Below are 22,007 nucleotides of genomic sequence, written 5' to 3'. Positions count from 1 at the left end.
ATTATGCACATTCTCAGCTGATGTTTTATAACTGTGTCAAGTTTCATCATTTCCGAATTAAAGGGAGTTGCAGTTAAATTTAGCATAAACACAAAACAAAAAGACATGCAGACACAAAGAGGAATGGTGGAACGAAAAAGAAAACAATGACACCTAACCTGCCTCTTAAACTTAGTTTGTGGAGGTTTAATTTAAAGTTGAAATTCCTACTGTAGGCAGAGAAATGATGCAAGAATGAATTATTAGCAGACAAGTTATATTGATAACAGATTACAGGCGTTTTAATGGTAATGTCTTTAAAAAAAAAACCAGGTTGTGGTTAGTGGTTGTTGTTTACTTGTGTAATTGTCGAGCCTGCGACTTTTGTCGCAAAAACGAACCATAGCGATCCTAAATTCCGTCGGCGTCGCCGTCGGTGTCGTCACCGGCGGCAGCAGCGTCCAAGCATATTCGCTCTGTGGTTAAAGTTTTTGAAATTTTAATAACTTTCCTAAACTATCTTGGATTTCTACCAAACTTGGACAGAAGCTTGTTTATGATCATAAGATAGTATCCAAAAATAGATTTTTTTTTAAATCCTGTTTATCCGTATTTCACTCATAAATGGAATTAGTTTTTTGCCAGTTTACATTACATTCACTCTGTGGTTATTTTTTTCAAATTTTAAAAACTTTCTTAAACTATCCTGGATTTGTACCAAGCTTGGACAGAAGCTTGTTTATAATCATAAGATAGTTTCCAGAAATGAGTTTTGTAAAAAACAAATCCTTTTTCTTCGTATTTTACTCAGAAATTGACTTATTTTTTCTGCCAGGTAACATAACATTCACTCCGTAGTAAAAGTTTTCAAACTTTAATATCTTTCTTAAACTATCCTGGATTTGTACCAAATTCGGACAGAAGCTCGTTTATGATCAAAGATAGTATTCAAAAGTAAATTTTAGTAAACAAAATCCTGTTTATCCGTGTTTTACTTATAAATGGACTTAGTTTTTTTGTCAGTTAACATTACATTCACTCTGTGGTAAAAGTTTTCAAAATTTTAATAACTTTCTTAAACTATCCTTGATTTGTACCAAAATTGGACAGAAGCTTGGTTATGATCAAAAGCTAGTATCTAGAAGGATATTTTGTAAAAAGTTATTTCCTGTTTTTCCGTATATTACTTATAAAAGGACTTAGTTTTTCTTCAAGTTAACATTGCATACATTCTGCAGTTAAAGTTTTTAAAACATTTTTTAGATTCATAAACCATCCTTGGTTTTTGCCAAATTTGAACAGCAGTTTCTAACAATCAAAAGATAGTATATAGAGGAAAATGTTTAATAATTTTTTCCCGTTTTTGTTGAGTCTGCGACTAACAGCAAAAGTAGGCGAGAACCCTTACAATTTTTTTTGTTGTATATTTAATTTGACACTCTGTGTTATCTCTATACAAGTAGCAAGCTAATCGTCATTTGAGTTTAAACAAACTTATAGATCAAGATAAAGATAGAATATAAACAGTTCAAAAGCAAAAAGAAAACACAAGACAAACCGTTAAAAATGTGACACAACAATCCACATATCTTCTTATCTCTGTTCTATTGTACTGCAGATGCACGGATATCTTCCAATTGTCATAACCACAATCTCGTCCTCTTTAACATCAATGTGACCTACCGAATTAGAATGATCACCAGTTTTGATCTGATGTGAGAATACGACGGGTACAACATATGGAGCAGGATTTGCATACCCTTACGGAGCACCCGAGATAAGCACCGTTTTTTTTTTTGGTTCGTGTTGCTCAGTCTTCGGTTATCTATATTGTGTTTTGTGAACTATTATTTGTATATATGTTTTTCTTGTTTAACCATGCCGTTGTCAGTTTATTTACGACTTATAGAATCAAACAAAGAAGATGCGGTATAAAGGCCTCGACGTGACAAATGTTAAACAATTAAAACAAGAAAACTCACGGCCTGATTTATGTAAAAAATGATGAACGAAAAGCAAATATGATATGCGGCAACAAGTGATTAATACTGAGTTACAGACACCTGATTTGGGACAAAAATATAGAATGTGGCAGGGTTAAACTAGTTTGAAGGCACAAACCCTCCCTCTAACCTTGGACTATGGTGACACAATACAACATAAGAGCAAACTATAAAAAAATCATTTTAGAAAGAAGTTAACTCATCAGATCGATACAAAGCAGAAATACGTCTAACGAAAAACAAGGACAAGACGTGTCAGGATACTTATATGTAAAATAAATTGAAAAAACACTTAGTACAGAATAGAGTTTGATTATCCTTTGCCTCACTTTTATGAGTTCAATTTGTTCTGTCTAAAGTTTCTTTTTCTTTTTTCTTCCATGGCATCGTCAGTCTTTATTGATGATTATGAATATATTTTCTGAAAGCGACAATCATAACTTAAAATATAAGCTTTATTGCTGCAAATTTTGTATTATGAATAATCATCAAAAGGAGCTGAAATAAGCAAAAGGAAATTCGTCGCATTTTGATGCATGAAGTAAGTTTGAACCATTATTCCTGAACACGTGTTAGGATTAATTAAATTTATTTTAGTTTATTTCTTACATAAAAGATCTTTGATCAAGACAGTACAGAAGAACTCGTCTTTTGGGTCTTTTTTATAATAAATAATTTTTTTAAATAAACATTTTAAAAACAAAAAGAGGCAGATAATACTTCGTCAGCCTCTTTCTGTCTTTCCGATTTCTTACTTTTCTTGACATTTAGGCTTACACACAAATATATTATATGTTAATTTAGTATATATACTTTTAAAAATGTTAAAGAAACCAATACGTATCAGGTAGTGGGGTGTTGCACCGTGTGAGTGAATCTTTGAAAATCCATTTCATGATATGTTAATTACTTTTAAACATGTTAAATGAACCGACATTAGAATAAGAATAATTGTGTCAGGTAGTGGCGTGTTGCATCGTGTCACGTGATTTGATTAAAATTCGTTTTATGATATGTTAATTACTTTTAAACATGTTAAATGAACCGACAATAAAATGAGGATGTAATGTATCAGGAAGTGGGAATTTCTATTTCCTGTAATCGCGCGCACTTCCTATTTACCTTTCGTCAAACAATCATAACCTTGGTAACATATCAACACATAATCTTCAGGTATGAAATTTACCGTTATATATTTAATTATTTTGATTATTGCTTGACTGGCCCCGTTTTAGAATGCTATATATATATATTTAGATATTATGAAAGGAATGTATTGCTAAATTTTGTGGTACTTAAAAAAAAGAAGTATAAATGTAAAAGATTTACAAAATGATTTGAAAAATGCTGAAAATACAACGTTTATTCTTTCTTTGTGTTAACTGTATTTTTTTGTTTGTTTATTCAAGACATTGTGATATTACAATACGTGTGAAGGAAATACGATGTGACTGCAGTTCAAGGAATGTAACATTCATACCGGCAGAATGTCCAAGAAACACAACAGATTTAAATCTTGCTAACAATGACCTTGGTAGTTTAGGTAAGGACACATCTACTAGATATACACACCTCAGCTATCTGGATATAAGTAACTGTAATATAACGTTAATCGACCAATCAGCTTTCTATAATTTGACACAATTAAAAGACCTGAAATTATTCAATAATCCGATTAAAACATTTCAAACTAATTTATTTGCACCGCTAAAGGAGCTTCGGGTTCTTTCCATATCACACAATTTGCTGTCAACATATCCAAGAGAGTCATGGTCGGATTTTATTAGAATTACAGCAGTGATAAGCTATGGCGGCCCGTCGAATGGAACATTTTCGGAGATATTTTCCGCCATGAAAAATCTTCATTACTTCCAATGTGATTATCACGGTGATGTTATACATAACTGTACATTTGATTCATTTATAAGGACGCCATTAAAGTATTTACGTATCATTGGCCATTTACGAGCGATAGAAATCGATACTTTTGCACCGTTAGAATTACTTTCTAGTCTTAGTATTCCATATCAAAGATTCCTGAAACTATCAAATACATTAAAAGCTTTACACGTGTTTGAAAATCGACATATGGATGAATTGGATTTGAGCACCAATTTCAGAAATTACGGTGAATACGTTATTTCGGCTGATCTATTTGCATATATCGGTAACATATGCGTAAAAAGATTATCTTTAAGGGGCAACGGTATAAGACTGATAGATGCATCTGCCTTCCAGAAAATGAAATACAGAAACTGTCTTGAAAATTTAGATTTAAGTAACAATGAGTTAGATTACCACCAGGATTTAATTTTCTTATATATCAATTTCTTTACCAATATCAAGAGAATAGACATATCTTCAGTAAGTAGTGAGCTTATTGAAAATATTCAAAAACAAAAGAGTAACAGTTCTAGACGAACGAGAGACCATTGTCTCATAAATGATACCCGATCAGATTGGTCTATCAGACTCCCTTCATCTCTCGAATTCCTAAATGCCTCCTTTTTAATCGGCCATGATAATCACATAAACAGTATAACTTTCAAGGGTATTACAAGATTGAAAATTATTGATTTAACATACTCATCACTTGACGACTGCAATTACACAATAAATGGACTTCAGAACGTGGTAATACTTAATATTTCCCATTTCAAATGCGGATTTTTAAATCACAACCTTCTGCAATCTGCCGTCAATTTGGAACAGTTGATAATGCAAAGTTCTTCACTAAGTATCGGTCTTATAGATGATCACCACAGTAAATTCCTTCATGGACTCAAACGTTTGCAGTATATAGATTTTTCAAGAAATGCATTTGAAGACCGATTCAGAATTTCAACATTTAAATGTCAATTAGACAGTTTACAATCTTTTATACTTGAAGGAAATTTTTTCACAAGTATTCCCTTAAATCTAGAAGACTTGAACCGTCTTAGTTTCCTTAACATCAGAAACAACAAGATAGCCTATTTGACAACTACAGAAATTGACGCCATTGAAGTGCTATTTGAAAAATCAAATAGAACTATGACAGTCTTTTTAGAAGGAAACCCTCTTGTTTGTAATTGTGCTTCATTAGATTTTGTAGAATGGTTATTTACTACTAAAGTGAAACTTGACAGCAATGGTAGTTATTCGTGTGTCAAAAACGATGGAAATATTACAACAACAAATGCAGTTTACAATCACTTGCGAATTATGAGAATAAGATGTATTACGACAGTATGGGTTATTTTTTCTGCAACTTTATTCGGTGTGCTTCTTTTATTCATTCTAGTTGGATATCGTTACAAATTGCATCTACAATACTTTTGTTTATTTATCGGAATAGCCAATCCAATTTTCCGGAAGTCAAAAGAGGAAGAACTTGAATATGATGCATATGTAGCTTATTGCGATGGCGACTATAAATGGGTATATGGACCTTTGCGTTCATTTCTTGAAGAGAGACGAAATTATAAACTTCTTTTGTCAGATAGAGGAGATGGGGATGTACGGCCTGGTCAAAATAGACTTGCCATAAGTAATTCCATTTCAAAATGCAAAAAGATGATCTTAATTATTTCAAATGAGTTTGTGAACAATGAATGGGCAAGCTATGAAGCTAATGTTGGAATTGAGCATTTTATTGGGTTGCAAGCAAAAATAATTGTTATAAGCTTGGAGAGTATTACCAAAACAGAAATACCGCAATGTGTTTTGCAAATGATGTCACTAAATGCCAATGACCACATCCGTAAAACAGACACGTTAAATGAAAATAACATTTTCTGGAAATGTTTGGATAAAGCCATGAAACGTTAATGAGGACAACTATATCATTTATAAATGATAAATGATAAATGATTAAACTATGATATCAAACAATTTTCAAATTTAAACTTTTAACATTGAATATTCTGGGATATCTAAATTAGTGTGCTTTGTATTAAAAAAATATGATACATTTATTAAACTTTGTTTCATGCCGAACACTTACACCTCAGAAAAATAAATGCTGAAGCAATATAAATATTTTTTAAATCATAAAATTGAGAATGGAAATGGGGAATGTGTCAAAGAGACAACAACCCGACCATAGAACAGACAACAGCAGAAGGTCACCAACAGGTCTTCAATGCAGCGAGAAATTCCCGCACCGGAGGCGTCCTTCAGCTAGCCCCTAAACAAATATATATACTAGTTCAGTGATAATGAACGCCATACTAAACTCCAAATTGTACACAAGAAACTAAAATTAAAAATAATACAAGACTAACAAAGGCTAGAGGATCCTGACTTGGGACAGGCGCAAAAATGCGGCGGGGTTAAACATGTTTATGAGATCTCAACCCTCCCCCTATACCTCTAGCCAATGTAGAAAAGTAAACGCATAACAATACGCACATTAAAATTCAGTTCAAGGGAAGTCCGAGTCTGATGTCAGAAGATGTAACCAAAGAAAATAAACAAAATGACAATAATACATAAATAACAACAGACTACTAGCAGTTAACTGACATGCCAGCTCCAGACTTCAATTAAACTGATTGAAAGATTATGTCTTCATCATATGAATATCAGGCACAATCCTTCCCGTTAGGGGTTTAGTATCATACCATCATAACATATATGAGAAGAACATAACCCGTGTCATGCCAACAACTGGTTTTTAAATAAATGTGTTTAGTGCCGATGCAAAGACCCTATAGGTGAATCAATATTAACGCCAAAATATGCAATCTTTAATGACCTGACAACAGTATCGTAACTATATCCCTTCTTAATAAGTCTATTTAAAGGTTTTGTTAGCTTCAGAGGTGAATACTGACATTTTTGAATATTTCAAAAGTAATTAATTCCACTATTTTCGAAGGCCTTATTTTAACAATTTATTATCAGGTTTTTGATTGTACCAAGTGTACTGGTAAGAAGAATAGACAATTTAGTAGTGGAACAATGGCTTGAAGACGAAATAAATCTATATTTGTAAGGTGTTTTGTGTAGCTTCGGAAGCCAATACATAGTTGGGACTTTCATTGTATTTGGTTCTGCTTGTAAAGCGGTAGCTAAAAGTTTATGTTTGTTACAGATGTCGTTTTCTGAAAATGGAGTCAGTTGGAATGTTGGTGAATTGGTGATTTCTTTTTTCAGAACCTCAATGTAAAATTTACGTCAAACAATAATAATATTATTAGCAGCTTTATCGGCCGGGACAAAAACAAATTCCTTGGCTAGTTCTTTTAGTTCATGTTTGATACGAGAAATAGGTTTATTGTGGTTGTTGTTAAGAGTAAAATGTTCTTTAAAATGTTGAATACGTATATCAACTATGTTCATTACTGAATTAAAAAAAGAGTCCAAAGATTTTTTGTCAGCTTTTTCCCGTTTTATCCATTTCAAACAGTAAGTATGGAGTGAGTCGTGGATGATATTACGACACTCATTCCAATTAATAATTGACGGGGGACGATATTTAGGTCCTTTACTGAGGAATGGTTTTAACTCTCGGTCTTGAACGATGTTAAGGTCTCCTGTTATAACATGGGAAATGGGTCCATAAATGTATTCGGAATTACTGCAATTACATGAAGTAGGTGTATTTTCACTGATATTAACATCTTTACACAATTGGCTATAATTAAACACAAATTTCCGGGTAGATTTCTTGTAAATATAACAAATAAGAGGGAGCTCAGTATTATCAAAATATCCCGGAATTTGTTCTTTAACAGAATGGTCGTTAAAAATACCGGCAATATTTACAAAATCAAAACCTTTATTGACCTACTTTATTTTAATAAACTGTTTTTTATGATCTTCAGGGCGATCGATTTTGGGAAACAGTTTAGAATAACAATATGCCATTATAATTTGAACGATTTCATACTTAGGACTGCTATATGAAATTGTGTTGCAATCCTTTAAAATTTTATTTAACTTATTAACCGGTAATGAACAGAGCTTTGTTAACAGATAATGTCTGCCGTTGTTTTTTGAAATAGAAATTAGGTCCGAAATATTGGTATGATTGGTCCGAAATTTTCTTTGATTGCGATTTTTTCTACGACCATGAGAACGGTTTTTACGAACAGTTTTAGAAACTATATCCAAAATGTTAACAGAATCGGTTCTTGATATATTACCAATTCCCATGATATTATCATTACGACCGAGAGGGTAGACTGTCTGTAATTTTTTAATCCAATTTAATTCAATTATTTTCCGTGATCGTACAAACTTTGAATGAGATTCACCAGGCTGCTTATTTACTACTTCTAAAGGTTGAACTGCTAAATATTTAATAGGATGATTGTGCTTCTTAAGGTGTTGATAAATGATACTTTTGAATTTATTGGGTCTTTTAAAACGATACAGATGTTCTTGAGTGCGTTTAGATAAATATCGTCCAGTTTCACCTACGTACTGAATACCGCATCCCAGTTTGTTTCATGTGAGTAAATAAATAATACTGTTTGTTTTTCAAGTTATATCAGTTTCAAAATTTAAAGAAAATGTGCGACCAGTAAACGTGGACCTTGCCGTATTGTTGGTGGAAAGACGGGGACATGTAAGTCATTTTTTGGCATGACACTTATCGATAGAAGGGTAACCACGATTTTTATTGTTAAAAATGTTAGCGATGGTTGTATTTTTAGATAAGCGATTTTGAAGATTGAGACGTGTAGATACCCTTTGAACGAGTTTAGTATTTAATATTTTTCCATTTCTAAGCTTCATATTTGTTTTTTTGTTTGTGAATTATATTAGAAAGGAGCAAAGACTGGCGTCCAGAATATGAACCAGCATACAATGAATTAAATTATGTAAAAATGATAAATCTGTTCCGCTAAAGATGTCAAACGCTATCTGTATTAATTACCCGAAAAAGAAAGGGTATATCAGGGTAGCGACTGACGTCTGACTAAATAGTAGAATGGGGCTGAATATTGAAATACTACTTTTTGATAAATTTTCCTAAAGTAATGAACTAGAGAAGTTCTCGCTCGGACACACACTCCATAATCTAGTATATTATAAGAGCATAAACCTGAAGCACGGGGAGGCACTCTACTGTCTCCACACGGCACTAAAGACAAACTCTGTAAAAAATAAAATTGAGAATGGAAATGGGGAATGTGTCAAAGAGACAACAACCCGACCATAATACAGACAACAGCAGAAGGTCACCAACAGGTCTTCAATGCAGCGAGAAATTCCCGCACCCGGAGGCGTCCTTCAGCTGGCCCCTAAACAAATATATATACTAGTTCAGTGATAATGAACGCCATACTAAACTCCAAATTGTACATAAGAAACTAAAATTAAAAATAATACAAGACTAACAAAGGCTAGAGGATCCTGACTTGGGACAGGCGCAAAAATGCGGCGGGGTTAAACATGTTTATGAGATCTCAACCCTCCCACTATACCTCTAGCCAATGTAGAAAAGTAAACGCATAACAATACGCACATTAAAATTCAGTTCAAGGGAAGTCCGAGTCTGATGTCAGAAGATGTAACCAAAGAAAATAAACAAAATGACAATAATACATAAATAACAACAGACTACCAGCAGTTAACTGACATGCCAGCTCCAGACTTCAATTAAACTGATTGAAAGATTATGTCTTCATCATATGAATATCAGGCACAATCCTTCCCGTTAGGGGTTTAGTATCATACCATCATAACATATATGAGAAGAACATAACCCGTGTCATGCCAACAACTGGTTTTTAAATAAATGTGTTTAGTGCCGATGTAGAGTTAAAAATTTTACATTTATTGGGAAGTTAATTTGTTATTTATCAAAGGTCTAACATGAAAAGGGAAAATAGGAAGTACCAGCATTGAACGCACCAATCACCAACATCCCGATATCTGGCGAAAATAAACGAACAAATATCACATGATAGTTATTGAATACTATCACATTATTATTTGGAAAAATTTGTGTTTGATAGTTCATTGTACCGTGATGCATGCAAATCATATGTATTTTTTCAATTTAAACTTAACATTTAAACAGGATGTTACTACGTTGCATGCAATAGGAAAGTATCAAGTGAATATAAACGATAACGGGTTTTTTTCATTTTAAATACCACTTCCTTATACCCAAATCTAATTCGTATAAAATTACCTTTTATAACAGGTAAAGGAATTTTAACAAATTGAAATATAGGTTAGAATGAGGGACACCATTAAAATACACACATAAATGAAATTCCTTAGATTTTCTGTAATGACAAACAGTAACTGCATTGTCTTCCTATCACATTCTTTTCTATTTGTCCAGTTTTGTATGTTAACATACTTTAAATCTACCTCCAGAAAAGCATTTTGAATATTTGAAGCAATATTTTTAAATAGCCATTACTATTTTTAATACTTTTATAGTTTATAGTATCCTACTGTATTATACAGTTTAAAATAAAGTTTAACTATAATAAAACCATCTGATAAAGAAAGAAACCTAAAACCCTGACAATGTTTCTGTTCGTTACGCTCACACCAAATACTTGGATTCGCTTGCTCACAAATGTTGGAAAGCAAACAAAATGTATCTTCTTGAAAACTTTTTCAATTGTCTCTCAATATGAAATAAATCTACCATTTCATATTGAAAATGAAATCGCTTGCACCAAAAACTCACAGACAATAATATTTTTTCTGATGTTTAAAATAACTTCTCACTCTTGAAATATGAAGTTTCGAATAAGAAAATTTAAAGTCTTAAATGTACACTAATTTGTTGACTCCGAAAAAGTATTCAAATAAGATTTCGCTTGTTCGATCCAACTTATGTACAGAAAGTACAAATGACTAGTTTTTAACATGACCTTAGTACGCATGATCAACAAAGAGGACCTTACTTTTTGACGGTTGTTTAATTGATTGATTGATTGATTGATTAATTGTTGGTTGCTTAACGTCCAGTGGCAAATATTTCATGCATGTTTAAAAGAACGATTTATTGACAGTTGAAAAACCCGAATATTTGTTTAAAACTCTATGCAATAAAAATCAAACTAAATTTAGTGATATTGCCAATACTTATAACCACTACAGACCATATGAAATGCATAGTACCTAAAGATGTCTTTTACTTTATTTGACTTTTCGAACTTTGTTTGATTCGAGCGTCACTGATGAGTCTTTTGTAGATGAAACGCGCGTCTGGCGCAAATACAAAATGTCTATCCTGGTATATATGATGAGTATATTGACGCACATGAGAAATGATTTTAATTCATTTATATATTTAGGAGTTTAGTATGGCGTCCATTATCACTGAACTAGTATACATTTTTGTTTAAGGTCCAGCAGAAGCACGCCTCAGGATGCGAGATTTTCTCGCTGTATTGAAGACCCAATTGGGGCCTTCGACTGTTTTCTGCTCTTTGAACAATGATTAAATGTTAAACAATGAAAAAAAGAACCAAGTATATTGTCTTAAATAATATCCCATCGAACTAGAACAGATACAATTAAGTCTTCTTATATCGTGACTTACATCTATAAATTGACAATGCGGGTCGGTTGAAAACAAAACTTCACGACAAAAGAGATGATTTCAGCTCTCCATTGTGAACTTTCCTTTGCTATGTGGCAACATTCCTGCAGCACCTGCATACGGAATATATATCTCCAAATTGATACGATATTCCCAGGCTTGTATTTCCTATCATGATTTAGTTGATAGAGGGTTGCTGCTATAAAAGGAAACTATTAAACCAAGAGTTTCGAATGGTGAAAGTGAAATCATCCCTTCGTACATTTTACAGAGGCCATTTCGAATTGGTTGACAGCTATGGAATATCCTTTTCACAGATGACATCGGATATGTTCCTTATGTCGTAACAACAGTCCCGTTCCCTTTTCACGAATGGGACCTACAGAATCGACTATTTATCGCGTTTGTACTAACAGGTTCATCACGACTGGTGCCAAATGTAGAGCAGGATCTGCTTACCCTTCCGGAGCATCGTATGTTATCAATGTTTAAATTACGTCTTTAACGCCATTAACAGTTAAAAAATATTATTTTGTTCTAATACCAACTTATAAAAAGCAAAGTCAATGTTATAATTTTTAATTAAAATATTCACAGATCTTTTTACTGTATAATATTGATAAAAATAAATGTATCCAACGGAAAATATTTAGGTATCTTCTTTTATGTGAAGATACATACTTAAATATATCTGAACTGCAATGGTTGCTAAGCAAAATACTTTGTCATGAATAAGTTTCAGTGTTCCCATGGAATTATCAAATTAAGAATATTAAAACTGCACATCTTCACTAGGTCCTGATATATATCCTTTAATTCCACGTTTTAAGCTTAAATATTACTCTCAGTGATACTAAAACACTTTTTGAAATGTACTACCACTGTTAACTTAAAACTAACTATATGTTGCTATGGAAAACGCAGGTTGATATGACTGGTTATATAGATACCAAATCAAATTGTTCTTAAATGCAAACATGGTTACTAAATATATAATTATATAGTTTTTTAGAAATATGAGTTATATGAAAATATTTGAATGTTTTCGTTCTTTTGACGGATTACATTGGATAAAAAGTCCTTTTAGTTTGATTACTAGGCAACATTGTGGTTGCTAGGTTGCTATTTGGAATTCCTTTAAATGAAAAATCTAACAATAATATATATTGGAGTGTTTGGTAACACATCACCTAACATTTTAATGGATTTAGTGGTCTTTTTCAAGGGCAATGCATTTAAGTTGGATATTATAGTAAATTTTATGAAACCCGTTGCTTGGCAACCTTATGTTCACATAAACACAAAATGTTCGTTTTTTTTAAGTCACTATGCATCGATTTATGATTGGTTGAATATAAAGTCACTTATAATACCTTGTCTTTTACAAATCTTAATATAAAAGTATGTAGAATTTAGGTAGAGTCTTAAAATCATATAAAACTTCAAGAAATTGAAAATATTGTTTAAGTCTTGCAACAAAACAAATGTACATGTATTTTTTTGTAAAAATAAATCCTGTATCTAATTTTGAACTTTTTAATCAAAATATAAAATAGTAAATGGCATATTATTAGTTAATGAAATATGAACAGTTTTATACCTTTTAGAGTTCTTTCTACTCCTTTCTAGACTTTCTTAAGGTATTCAATTAATGGCAACTTCACGCGTGTTTGCAAAAAGACTAATCAATGTTTTGGATCTGTGCATGCTATAGATTATTGATTAAACATTATCATGCAAGGCATTTTCAATATTTTCGAATCAGAATTGACAGATTAACCGTATCTTATTTATAATAATTGAACAGAATTATAAGGATAACTTTTTTATTATAATTCCAGCATGTTCGTGTATATGTTTTCAACAAGGCATTCTTCTGACTTATATATTGAAGGGTTGACATCGTTATGATATCACAAACGTATCTTTTTTACGTTTATCATCAATACAAGGACATCATTTGTTAATATAAATTAACGTGCACACATCTTATACGTTTATATACTTTACATCCAGTCTCAATGGTTAGATTATTTACAAAACACAAAATTTTATGACCTTATATTTTATTCACTCATATGGTCTTTGCATCGGAAATAAACATATCTGTTCTAAATACCATTTTTACACAAACGTGTCAAAACTTTTACTAAATTTTATCATCGGAACAAATACAAATCAACGTGCACACATCTGATATTGTACATCCTTTCTTCGATATAAAATTTCAATCCTGGTATCTATGATGAGTTTATTTACGTAGCTATGTATTTTATACAAAGCATGAAATTTGTTGACTTTATATAAACACATTTATTCCAATAACAGTTGTTTTTCATGATACGGGTTATTTTCTCATCGTATAATTTATGATGGCATGCGACAAAACCAATAATGTGATAATAGTGATTGTGGATGATTTTGAAATGATGACATAATATTTCAGTAAAAATGATGTTAATTACTGCTAGTAGTCCCATGGTAATGTTGACAAGTATACTTTAACTTTAATTGGTTACCCTACCACTGGGTCGATGCCACTGCTGGTGGAGTTGTTAATCCCCGAGAGTATCACCAGCCCAGTAGTCAGCACTTTGTGTTGACATGAAATATCATTGATAAGGTCATAATTATAAATTAACTGTTTACAAACCTTTATAAATGTTTGAAATACTTAGGCTTTTCTACCTCAGGAATAGATTACCTTAGTTGTATTTGGCCACGCATTCAGGAATTTTTGGTTCTCAATGCTCTTCAACTTCGTACTTTATTTGGCATTTTTAACTTTTTTTTTTATTCTAGTGTCACTGATGATTCTTTTGTAGATGAAACGCGCGTCTGGCGCAAATATAAAATAATCCTGGTATCTATGATGAGTTTATTTACGTAGCACCTGATATTAACTGTAGTTTTTTAAATTAAGATTTAAGTGTTGTATTTGTTACTTGTTGATTTTTCATGTCAATAATATTTACAGTCTTGTCGATATTTGTCATTGAAGACGCGGTTCAGATTAAAATGTCACATTCGGTCAACTTTGAGCATTTTAAAATTTACCTGTTTGGTTGATTACCAATTTCATTATGTCTTAGAGTTAATGTTTCACAAATTCGCTGTTTAGTAATTCCTAATCATTTGATAGAAATTATCAACGTATTCTATCGAAGCAAACCGACGGATGATATACAGGGAGCAGAATCGGCTCAACCTTTAAGAACTCACTAGACACTCTCGGTTTTGGTGTTGGTTTTCTTGCTCAGTCTTTAAGTTTTCTATGAGTGTGTTGTTGTTGTTTTGGGGGGATTTTTTTGGCATGCATTATGAATACGTTTTTGACTGATAGACTTATAAATCAATCTTTCTGCCATCTTTTAGGTTGCACTTTGTAAATATAGCTGTTTCTCAAACCACGCCTCTTTTGGGGAGATATATAGTATTCATAGATAATTAATTCTGTTTACGTACTGGTTCCCAGATATGATCTCTATGTTTCATCTCGTAGAGAAATAACTTGGGAATGTTACCAGTAAGTATGCATATGCATTTTGGTCAAATTGAAATCTGTGGGAACCCTTAAGACAAGGTATGGGTATTAAAGAATTTTAGTGTAAGTTAAAACTTGTAGAAGTTTGGGGCATATAAACGTTAAAAATATGCCGCACAGCCCTATATTTTGACCTTTGAAAAAAATAGTAGTGCATATGAACTTTCCATTCTAGGATATAATTTTTTCAAAACTTCATAGTAAAAGTGGTACAGTTTTAGCCGTAAAAGGAGTTCCTATGGGAAATTGCATTGTAGATATTTACAGAAATGCAACTTTTTATAAGATTTTGTTCAATCCTACTATCATATTGGTATTTTATTATTTTGCATATATCTCATTTTTTCTCATACCTGTTAATACAACTTTAAGACTTAAATTGATACTAGATTATAATAATAAAAAAAATATCTGACAATCTTTTCTAGAACCAACAAAAAAACTTCTTCACCTAGTAGATATAAGTAATTACATATACCTAAATCTTTCATAGATACAAAATTTGGTTGGGAATTTTGTCTGTTCCTTTTGAAGACTAGTTACAAACAGGATATTACACCCTAGCTTTTATATGGAGCGGTACGAACCAATCGATACTTTAAATAGATTTATACTGAAACTCAATAATTATCTTTGGAAATTTGCTATATTTGTAAAAATATATTTTGTTATCAATGTATTCAAACGTAGTTAAATATGTATTTCTATACAGCTATGAACATGCATATGCTCCTACATGCTTTTAATACTTTGGCATTGCATAAGATCATGTGTTTTTCTGACCTTCTTATAACAAGTCTTAACAAATTTTAAGTTAACAAATAATTTTATCCACTGAATGAGAGCTGATTGGTGTTTTGGCCTTGCATGTATGATTTTTAAATAGATGTTTGGATTTGAACTAGCTTTCAGTAATTGCGAGTTCTCTGCGATCGATACTTTGTGCCTTAATGCATTTTGTCTTTTAGTTCTTTAGTCCTTACGTTTTTGTGCGCTATTTGTTAATCTAATAGGTAAAACCTTTATCAATTGGTTATTGCTGTTTGTTCTTATATTGTATGTCGGTTAAATCTAATAAGAGCTTATGTTATGCCCTTGTTTGTATACTATGCCGACTTTTATTTATTATCATTATGTATGAACTGTTACACCACTGTCATAAATCAGGAAAGGGTTCAGCCCCCGCATATTTTCTAATCCAATAATTGAGTTTTACACCTCAAATATCTGTACAAAATACGATACGGTTTTTTTTCAGATGAGGCAACTATCAACTACAGATAAGCGGACGTGAATGAAAGCACAATCATAGGCTTTTGACCTTGTTTAATATTATTTACAGTGCTTTTTAGACTTGAAGAAGAACCTTTTTTGTTATATAGTTTTAAAGAAATGTCTCGATTATTTAAGATGAATTATCAATTCAAAACGATATTTAAAATATGTTGCATAGCAACAAACGCCAGCCACTGAATTACAGACTCATGACGTGCGACAGGCACACAGAATGTTGCATGGTTGAACTCGTTTGAAGGCGCCAATCTTCCCCTAACCTGGGATTAGTATTGTATGAAAGAGAGAAAAAGACAAGAAATATTCACTAATAGCCATTTTCTCGATATTCGTTCTATAAAAATTGAATAATTTCGTTCAATCGATTATGTATATGAAATATTACACAGAAACCTCTTCATTCTCTCTGTAAACTTCCATTAGTTGCTGTCAAGAGATAACGTAAACAGGTATAATATCAACAACAATTTATCAATACAGTTAAAATACCTGACTAACACTTAAACATTAAATAAGTAAAAAAAACGGTTCTTTGAGAATTCTTAAAATAGAAAGTCCTCTTTAAAAATATGTGTGCAGAAATACATTTAAAATGTAAACCAATAAGCCTCATGGATTCGGAATGTTTAAATGTCTATGAATGAATTTATGTTTTAATTTGCCTTGTGTTCTATAATTTAGGTAGATTTTGAAACGGTATTTGTTATTGATAAAATAATTTAACAAAATGTTGACGTTTGACTTTTTAGTTATCCTTTCATTCAGTTCTTCTGTTTATTCAAGGCAATATGAAGTAACATTAAGTAAAAAGGTAATAAGATGTGACTGTAGTTCAAGGAGGTTCACATTTATATCGACAGATTGTCCATCAAACACAACAGATTTACTTCTGATGAAAAATAACCTAAACGGTCTAGGTAAGGCAATATTTACTAAATATACACAGCTTATATATATTGATATGAGCAGTTGTAATATAAGTGCAATTGATAAATCAGCTTTTGAAAAATTGACACATTTAACCGAACTGAATTTATTCGATAATCCAATGAAAACGTTTCAAGGGAATATATTTGCACCACTAGATGAACTAAAAGTACTTCATATATCACATGATTTGCTATCAACGTATCCAAGAGATTCGTGGTCGGATGTTTCAAATTTAACAAAGGTGTTTACTTATGGTGGACCGTCAAATGGATCATTCGCAGAAATATTTTCTGTTATGCAAAATCTAAAGTTCTTCAACAGTGATTATAAACATAATATGTTACATAACTGTACGTTTAGCGCATTTAAAAGTACACCGTTGGAATATTTAAGTATAGTGGGCAGATTATGGGCGATAGCAATACATGCTTTTTCACCTTTAAGAGTTCTTTCTAGTCTAATTATTCCAAATCAAGATTATCTTATACTATCAAATACATTACCAGCTTTGCACGTGTTTGAAAATCGACAAATGGATGAATTGGATTTGAGCAATAATTTTAGACATTACGGGGAATATGTTATAACAACCGATCTACTTGCATTTATCGGTAATATATGCGTAAGGAAAATATCTTTAACTGGTAATGGTATAAGGCTGATAGATGCAGCCGCCCTTCAGAAGATGAAATACAAACATTGTCTTGAGAATTTAAATCTTAATAATAATGACTTCGATTATCATCAGGCTTGGTTGATAGTGGATTTCAATTTGTTTACAAATCTCAGAAGAATAGACTTTTCGTCTATAAATGGACGATTCACTAACAATATACCAATACAAAAGAGATATAGTAAACGATGTACACTTGACCATCTAGACAAAAGTTTAGTTCCCATACAAACATGCAACATGGAAGATATCGTGATACGATTTCCGTCTTCGCTTGAATTCATCAACGCATCTTTAATTCACAGCCATACCAGTTCAATAAATAGCATCACGTTTAAGGGTATAAAAACACTAAAAATGTTTGATTTAACATACTCTTCATTTTACGACTGCAATTATTATTTTCACGGATTGCAGAACGTGAGAGTTCTAAATATGTCACACTTCAAATGTAGTGTTTTAAATCCTGAATTTCTTCGTTCGGGTTTAAATTTGGAACAGTTGATAATGCAAAGTTCTTCACTAAGTATTGGTCTAAAAGATGACCATCACAGTATATTCCTCCATGGACTCAAACGTTTGCAGTATATAGACTTTTCAAGAAATGCATTTGAAGACCGATTCAGAATTTCAACATTTAAAAGTCAATTAGACAGTTTGCAATCTTTGATACTTGAAGGAAATTTATTCACAAGTATTCCCTTAAATCTCAATTACTTTAACCGACTTAGTCTCCTTAACCTGAGAAACAACAAGATGGCTTATTTGACTACACAGGAAATTGACGCCCTTGAAGTGCTATTTGAAAAATCAAATAGAACTATGACAGTCTTATTAGAAGGAAACCCTCTTGTCTGTAGTTTTGCTTCGTTAGATTTTGTAGAATGGTTATTTACTACTAAAGTGAAATTTGACACAATGGTAGTTATTCGTGTGTCGAAAACGATGGCAATATTACACCAACAAATGCAGTTTACAATCACTTGCGAATTATGAGAATCAGATGTATTACGACAGTATGGGTTATTTTCTCTGCATCATTGTTCGGTGTGCTTCTTTTATTCATTCTAGGTGGATATCGTTACAAATTGCACCTACAATACTTTTGTTTATTATCGGAATCTCCAATCCTCTTTTCCGGAAGTCAAAAGAAGAAGAACTTGAATATGATGCATATGTAGCTTATTGCGATGGCGACTATAAATAGGTATATGGACCTTTGCGCTTATTCCTTGAAGAGAAACGAAATTATAAACTTCTTTTGTCAGATAGAGGAGATGGAGACGTACGGAGTAGTCAAAATAGGCTGGCCATATGTAATTCCATTTCAAAATGCAAAAAGATAATCTTAGTGATTTCAAATGAGTTTGTGAACAATGAATGGGCAAACTATGAAGCTACTATTGGAATTGAGCATTTTGTTGGGTTGCAAGCAAAAATAATTGTCATAAACTTAGAACGTACAATCAAAACAGAAATACCAAAATGTGTATTGCAAATGATGTCTCTAAATGCCAATGACCACATTCGTAAAACAGACACATTAAATGAAAACAACATTTTCTGGAAATGTTTGGATAAAGCCATGAAAAGATAAAAGTATAAATGTTAAATGATTAAATTATGATATCAAACAATTTTTGAATTTAAACTTTTACATTGAATATGCTGGGATATCTCATTGAGTGAGCTATGTAATAGGACAAATAAGAGAAAGACATCAGTATGGTACATTTATTATCTTTTGTTGAACACTAAATAATGGACAACAAAACAAATCAAAATAACCATTAAAAATTCAATCAAACCAAAAAAGCATGTTTTCCGTTGGTTTTGGTTTTTGCCCTTCCTGAGTACATAAAATTTCCTTCTGTTTTAAGTTTGATTCGTGTTGCTTAGAATATTGTTTTCTTTTTGGGTTTTGTAGACTTTTTAGGGTGTTTTACGCTATCATTGTATTGTCATTACGTTTCAGACTTGACAATAAAATGTTAAGCAAGATCTACTTACACATCCGACTCACCTGATATCATCATCAAAATATTGCTGGTGTTTTGGTTTACTGCGTCTACTCTTAGCTGTCAAATATCATTTTAATATGTACGCCATATCAAAATAGGGAGATGTGGTTTGATTGCTAATGAGATAACTATCCATCAAAGTTCAAATGAATTGGATGTATACAGTTATAGGCAACTGTATGGCGTTCCACAATGAAAAACTCATACCGTATAGTCGTTTATAAAAGGCCCCGACATGAAACAATCAAACTAAGAAAACTAAAGGTCTAATTATATCAAAACAATCTACAAAAAACAATATGGCAGAATAAAAGACAACAACTTAACTACATGACCTTGTTTAATGTCAAAATATAGGTTATCGAAAGATTGTAGTACCGTGACAGAACATGTGTGTATAGAATAATATTTAGTATTATTTTGATTTACTGATAACTAAATCAATTTTTATACCAATAAAACAATATTCAAAGATTTAATTACAGTATTGAATTAGTCACCTTTAAAATAAGTTTATATCAAGGATTGTATATAAATTTCCGGGCTCGATTTAATAAATTATCACCGTAAATTTAAGGTTTCCTATTACGTTTGAAATAAGTTTTCTACAGGTCAAGCAAATTTGCAAACTATTTTTTTATTATATCTGTTGAAGAATTTTGTTAAGGTTTTAGGCAGTTATAAATAACGAAATCACTGACTTAATACTTATGAATTATACATGTTATACATAGATTACAAACATTGAAATCCTAAACGCCAATGCCGACAAAGCGAACGAATTGGAATATGTATACACTAAAGACGGTGCCATAGAAACATCATCGTCAAAAAAAGGAAAATTCCAATAGGGAAAGAAAAATCATCCCTTTTGTCATAAATGTTTGTGAAGAGTTTTTGGTGTAACACTGAAATATCTTAATCTAGAAAGGACAGTTGTTGCTGTTAAGTTCCTTTGGGTAAATTAAAACAGTATATACAGAGAATTCTTGATTATGTATTGTCATTATGTAAAACATATCATCGTAGTTGGTTTTAAATCAAAGTATTTTTATAATACATATGGCGTATAATAGCAATTTCCAAAATTAACGCATCATAAAAGTATTTTTTTATAATACATATGGCATATAATAGCAATTACCAAAATTAACGCATCAACCACCAACATCCCAGTACCCGTCGAAAGTAAATGAACAAATATCCCATGATAGTTATTGAAAAGATATCATATTATTTTGTGAATTTTGCGTTCGATATAATTCATTGTACCGTCATGCATGCAAACCATATTTATTTTGTTCAATAAAAAATTAAATATTCTAACAGGATGTGACTACGTTGCATGCAATAGGAAAGTATCATTTAAATTTAAACGATAACGGTTTTCTTTCAATTTAAATACCACTTCCTTATACCCAAATCTAATTCGTATAAAGTTACCTTTTATAACAGGTAAAAGAATTCGAACAAATCCAAATAAAGGTTAGAATGAGTGACACCATTTAAATGCATAAATAAATGAAATTCCTTCTATTTAAAAATGTTACTGTTTTTGTCTTCTTATTACATTCATTTCCTTTTTGTCCAGTGTGATAAGAGAAGAACATACTTTAAATTACCACCCGAATATCATATTGAATATTTAATTACTTTTAAAAAGCCATTACTGTTTTTATACTTGTTTATAGAATGATACTGTATTATACAGTGTAAAGGGGCACTAGCTACGAGATACATAAAAAATCTTAAATTATGATTTTTTTTCAATCATTAATGAAAGTGGAATAGTGAAATAAAAATTCGCTATTAGCAGCAGGTATGGTAAAATTTTGTCAAAATAAGATAAAGAACATCGATGATGAATTATTCACTTGCAAGTGAATAATTAGACCTCATTGAATCCGTATTCATGTGAACTTCAAGTAAACCCCTTAGCTAGAGATGGATTATGCATGATTGATGCGTGTTAGGACATTGAAATAAAAGAATGTCATGATTGAAAGTGAAACAGAGGTAAATCATTTGATTGTCTGATTCGATCATCAAAAGAACCATT

The 22,007-nt window shown here is 31.6% G+C and overlaps 2 protein-coding genes across 2 annotated transcripts; both read left to right on the top strand.

Annotated features, from left to right (window-relative positions):
• The first annotated feature begins 3,022 nt into the window (after positions 1 to 3,022).
• On the top strand, positions 3,023 to 5,932 carry LOC127720518 (toll-like receptor 4). Its single transcript, XM_052227110.1, has 2 exons — positions 3,023 to 3,155; positions 3,392 to 5,932. The coding sequence occupies exons 1-2, from the start codon at positions 3,049 to 3,051 to the stop codon at positions 5,790 to 5,792; spliced, it is 2,508 nt and encodes an 835-aa protein (XP_052083070.1). The 5' UTR covers positions 3,023 to 3,048; the 3' UTR covers positions 5,793 to 5,932.
• Positions 5,933 to 17,053: 11,121 nt separating this feature from the next.
• LOC127720519 (toll-like receptor 4) lies at positions 17,054 to 19,564 on the top strand. Its single transcript, XM_052227111.1, has one exon. The coding sequence runs from the start codon at positions 17,217 to 17,219 to the stop codon at positions 18,921 to 18,923; it is 1,707 nt and encodes a 568-aa protein (XP_052083071.1). The 5' UTR covers positions 17,054 to 17,216; the 3' UTR covers positions 18,924 to 19,564.
• The last annotated feature ends 2,443 nt before the right edge of the window (positions 19,565 to 22,007 follow it).

Source organism: Mytilus californianus, unplaced genomic scaffold (genome assembly GCF_021869535.1).
Source record: "Mytilus californianus isolate M0D057914Y unplaced genomic scaffold, xbMytCali1.0.p SCAF_11, whole genome shotgun sequence".
Lineage (NCBI taxonomy): Eukaryota > Metazoa > Mollusca > Bivalvia > Mytilida > Mytilidae > Mytilus > Mytilus californianus.
The sequence above is the reverse complement of the archived record's forward strand: the minus strand, read 5'-3'. Positions and strand labels throughout refer to the sequence as shown.

Excerpts from the sequence above, each read along its gene's own strand:
- LOC127720518 (XM_052227110.1), top strand. The coding sequence starts at position 3,049 with ATGTATCAGGAAGTGGGAATTTCTATTTCCTGTAATCGCGCGCACTTC. Across the intron at positions 3,156-3,391 it reads TATCAACACATAATCTTCAG|ACATTGTGATATTACAATAC; the intron begins GTATGAAATTTA and ends TGTTTATTCAAG.
- LOC127720519 (XM_052227111.1), top strand. The coding sequence starts at position 17,217 with ATGAAAAATAACCTAAACGGTCTAGGTAAGGCAATATTTACTAAATAT.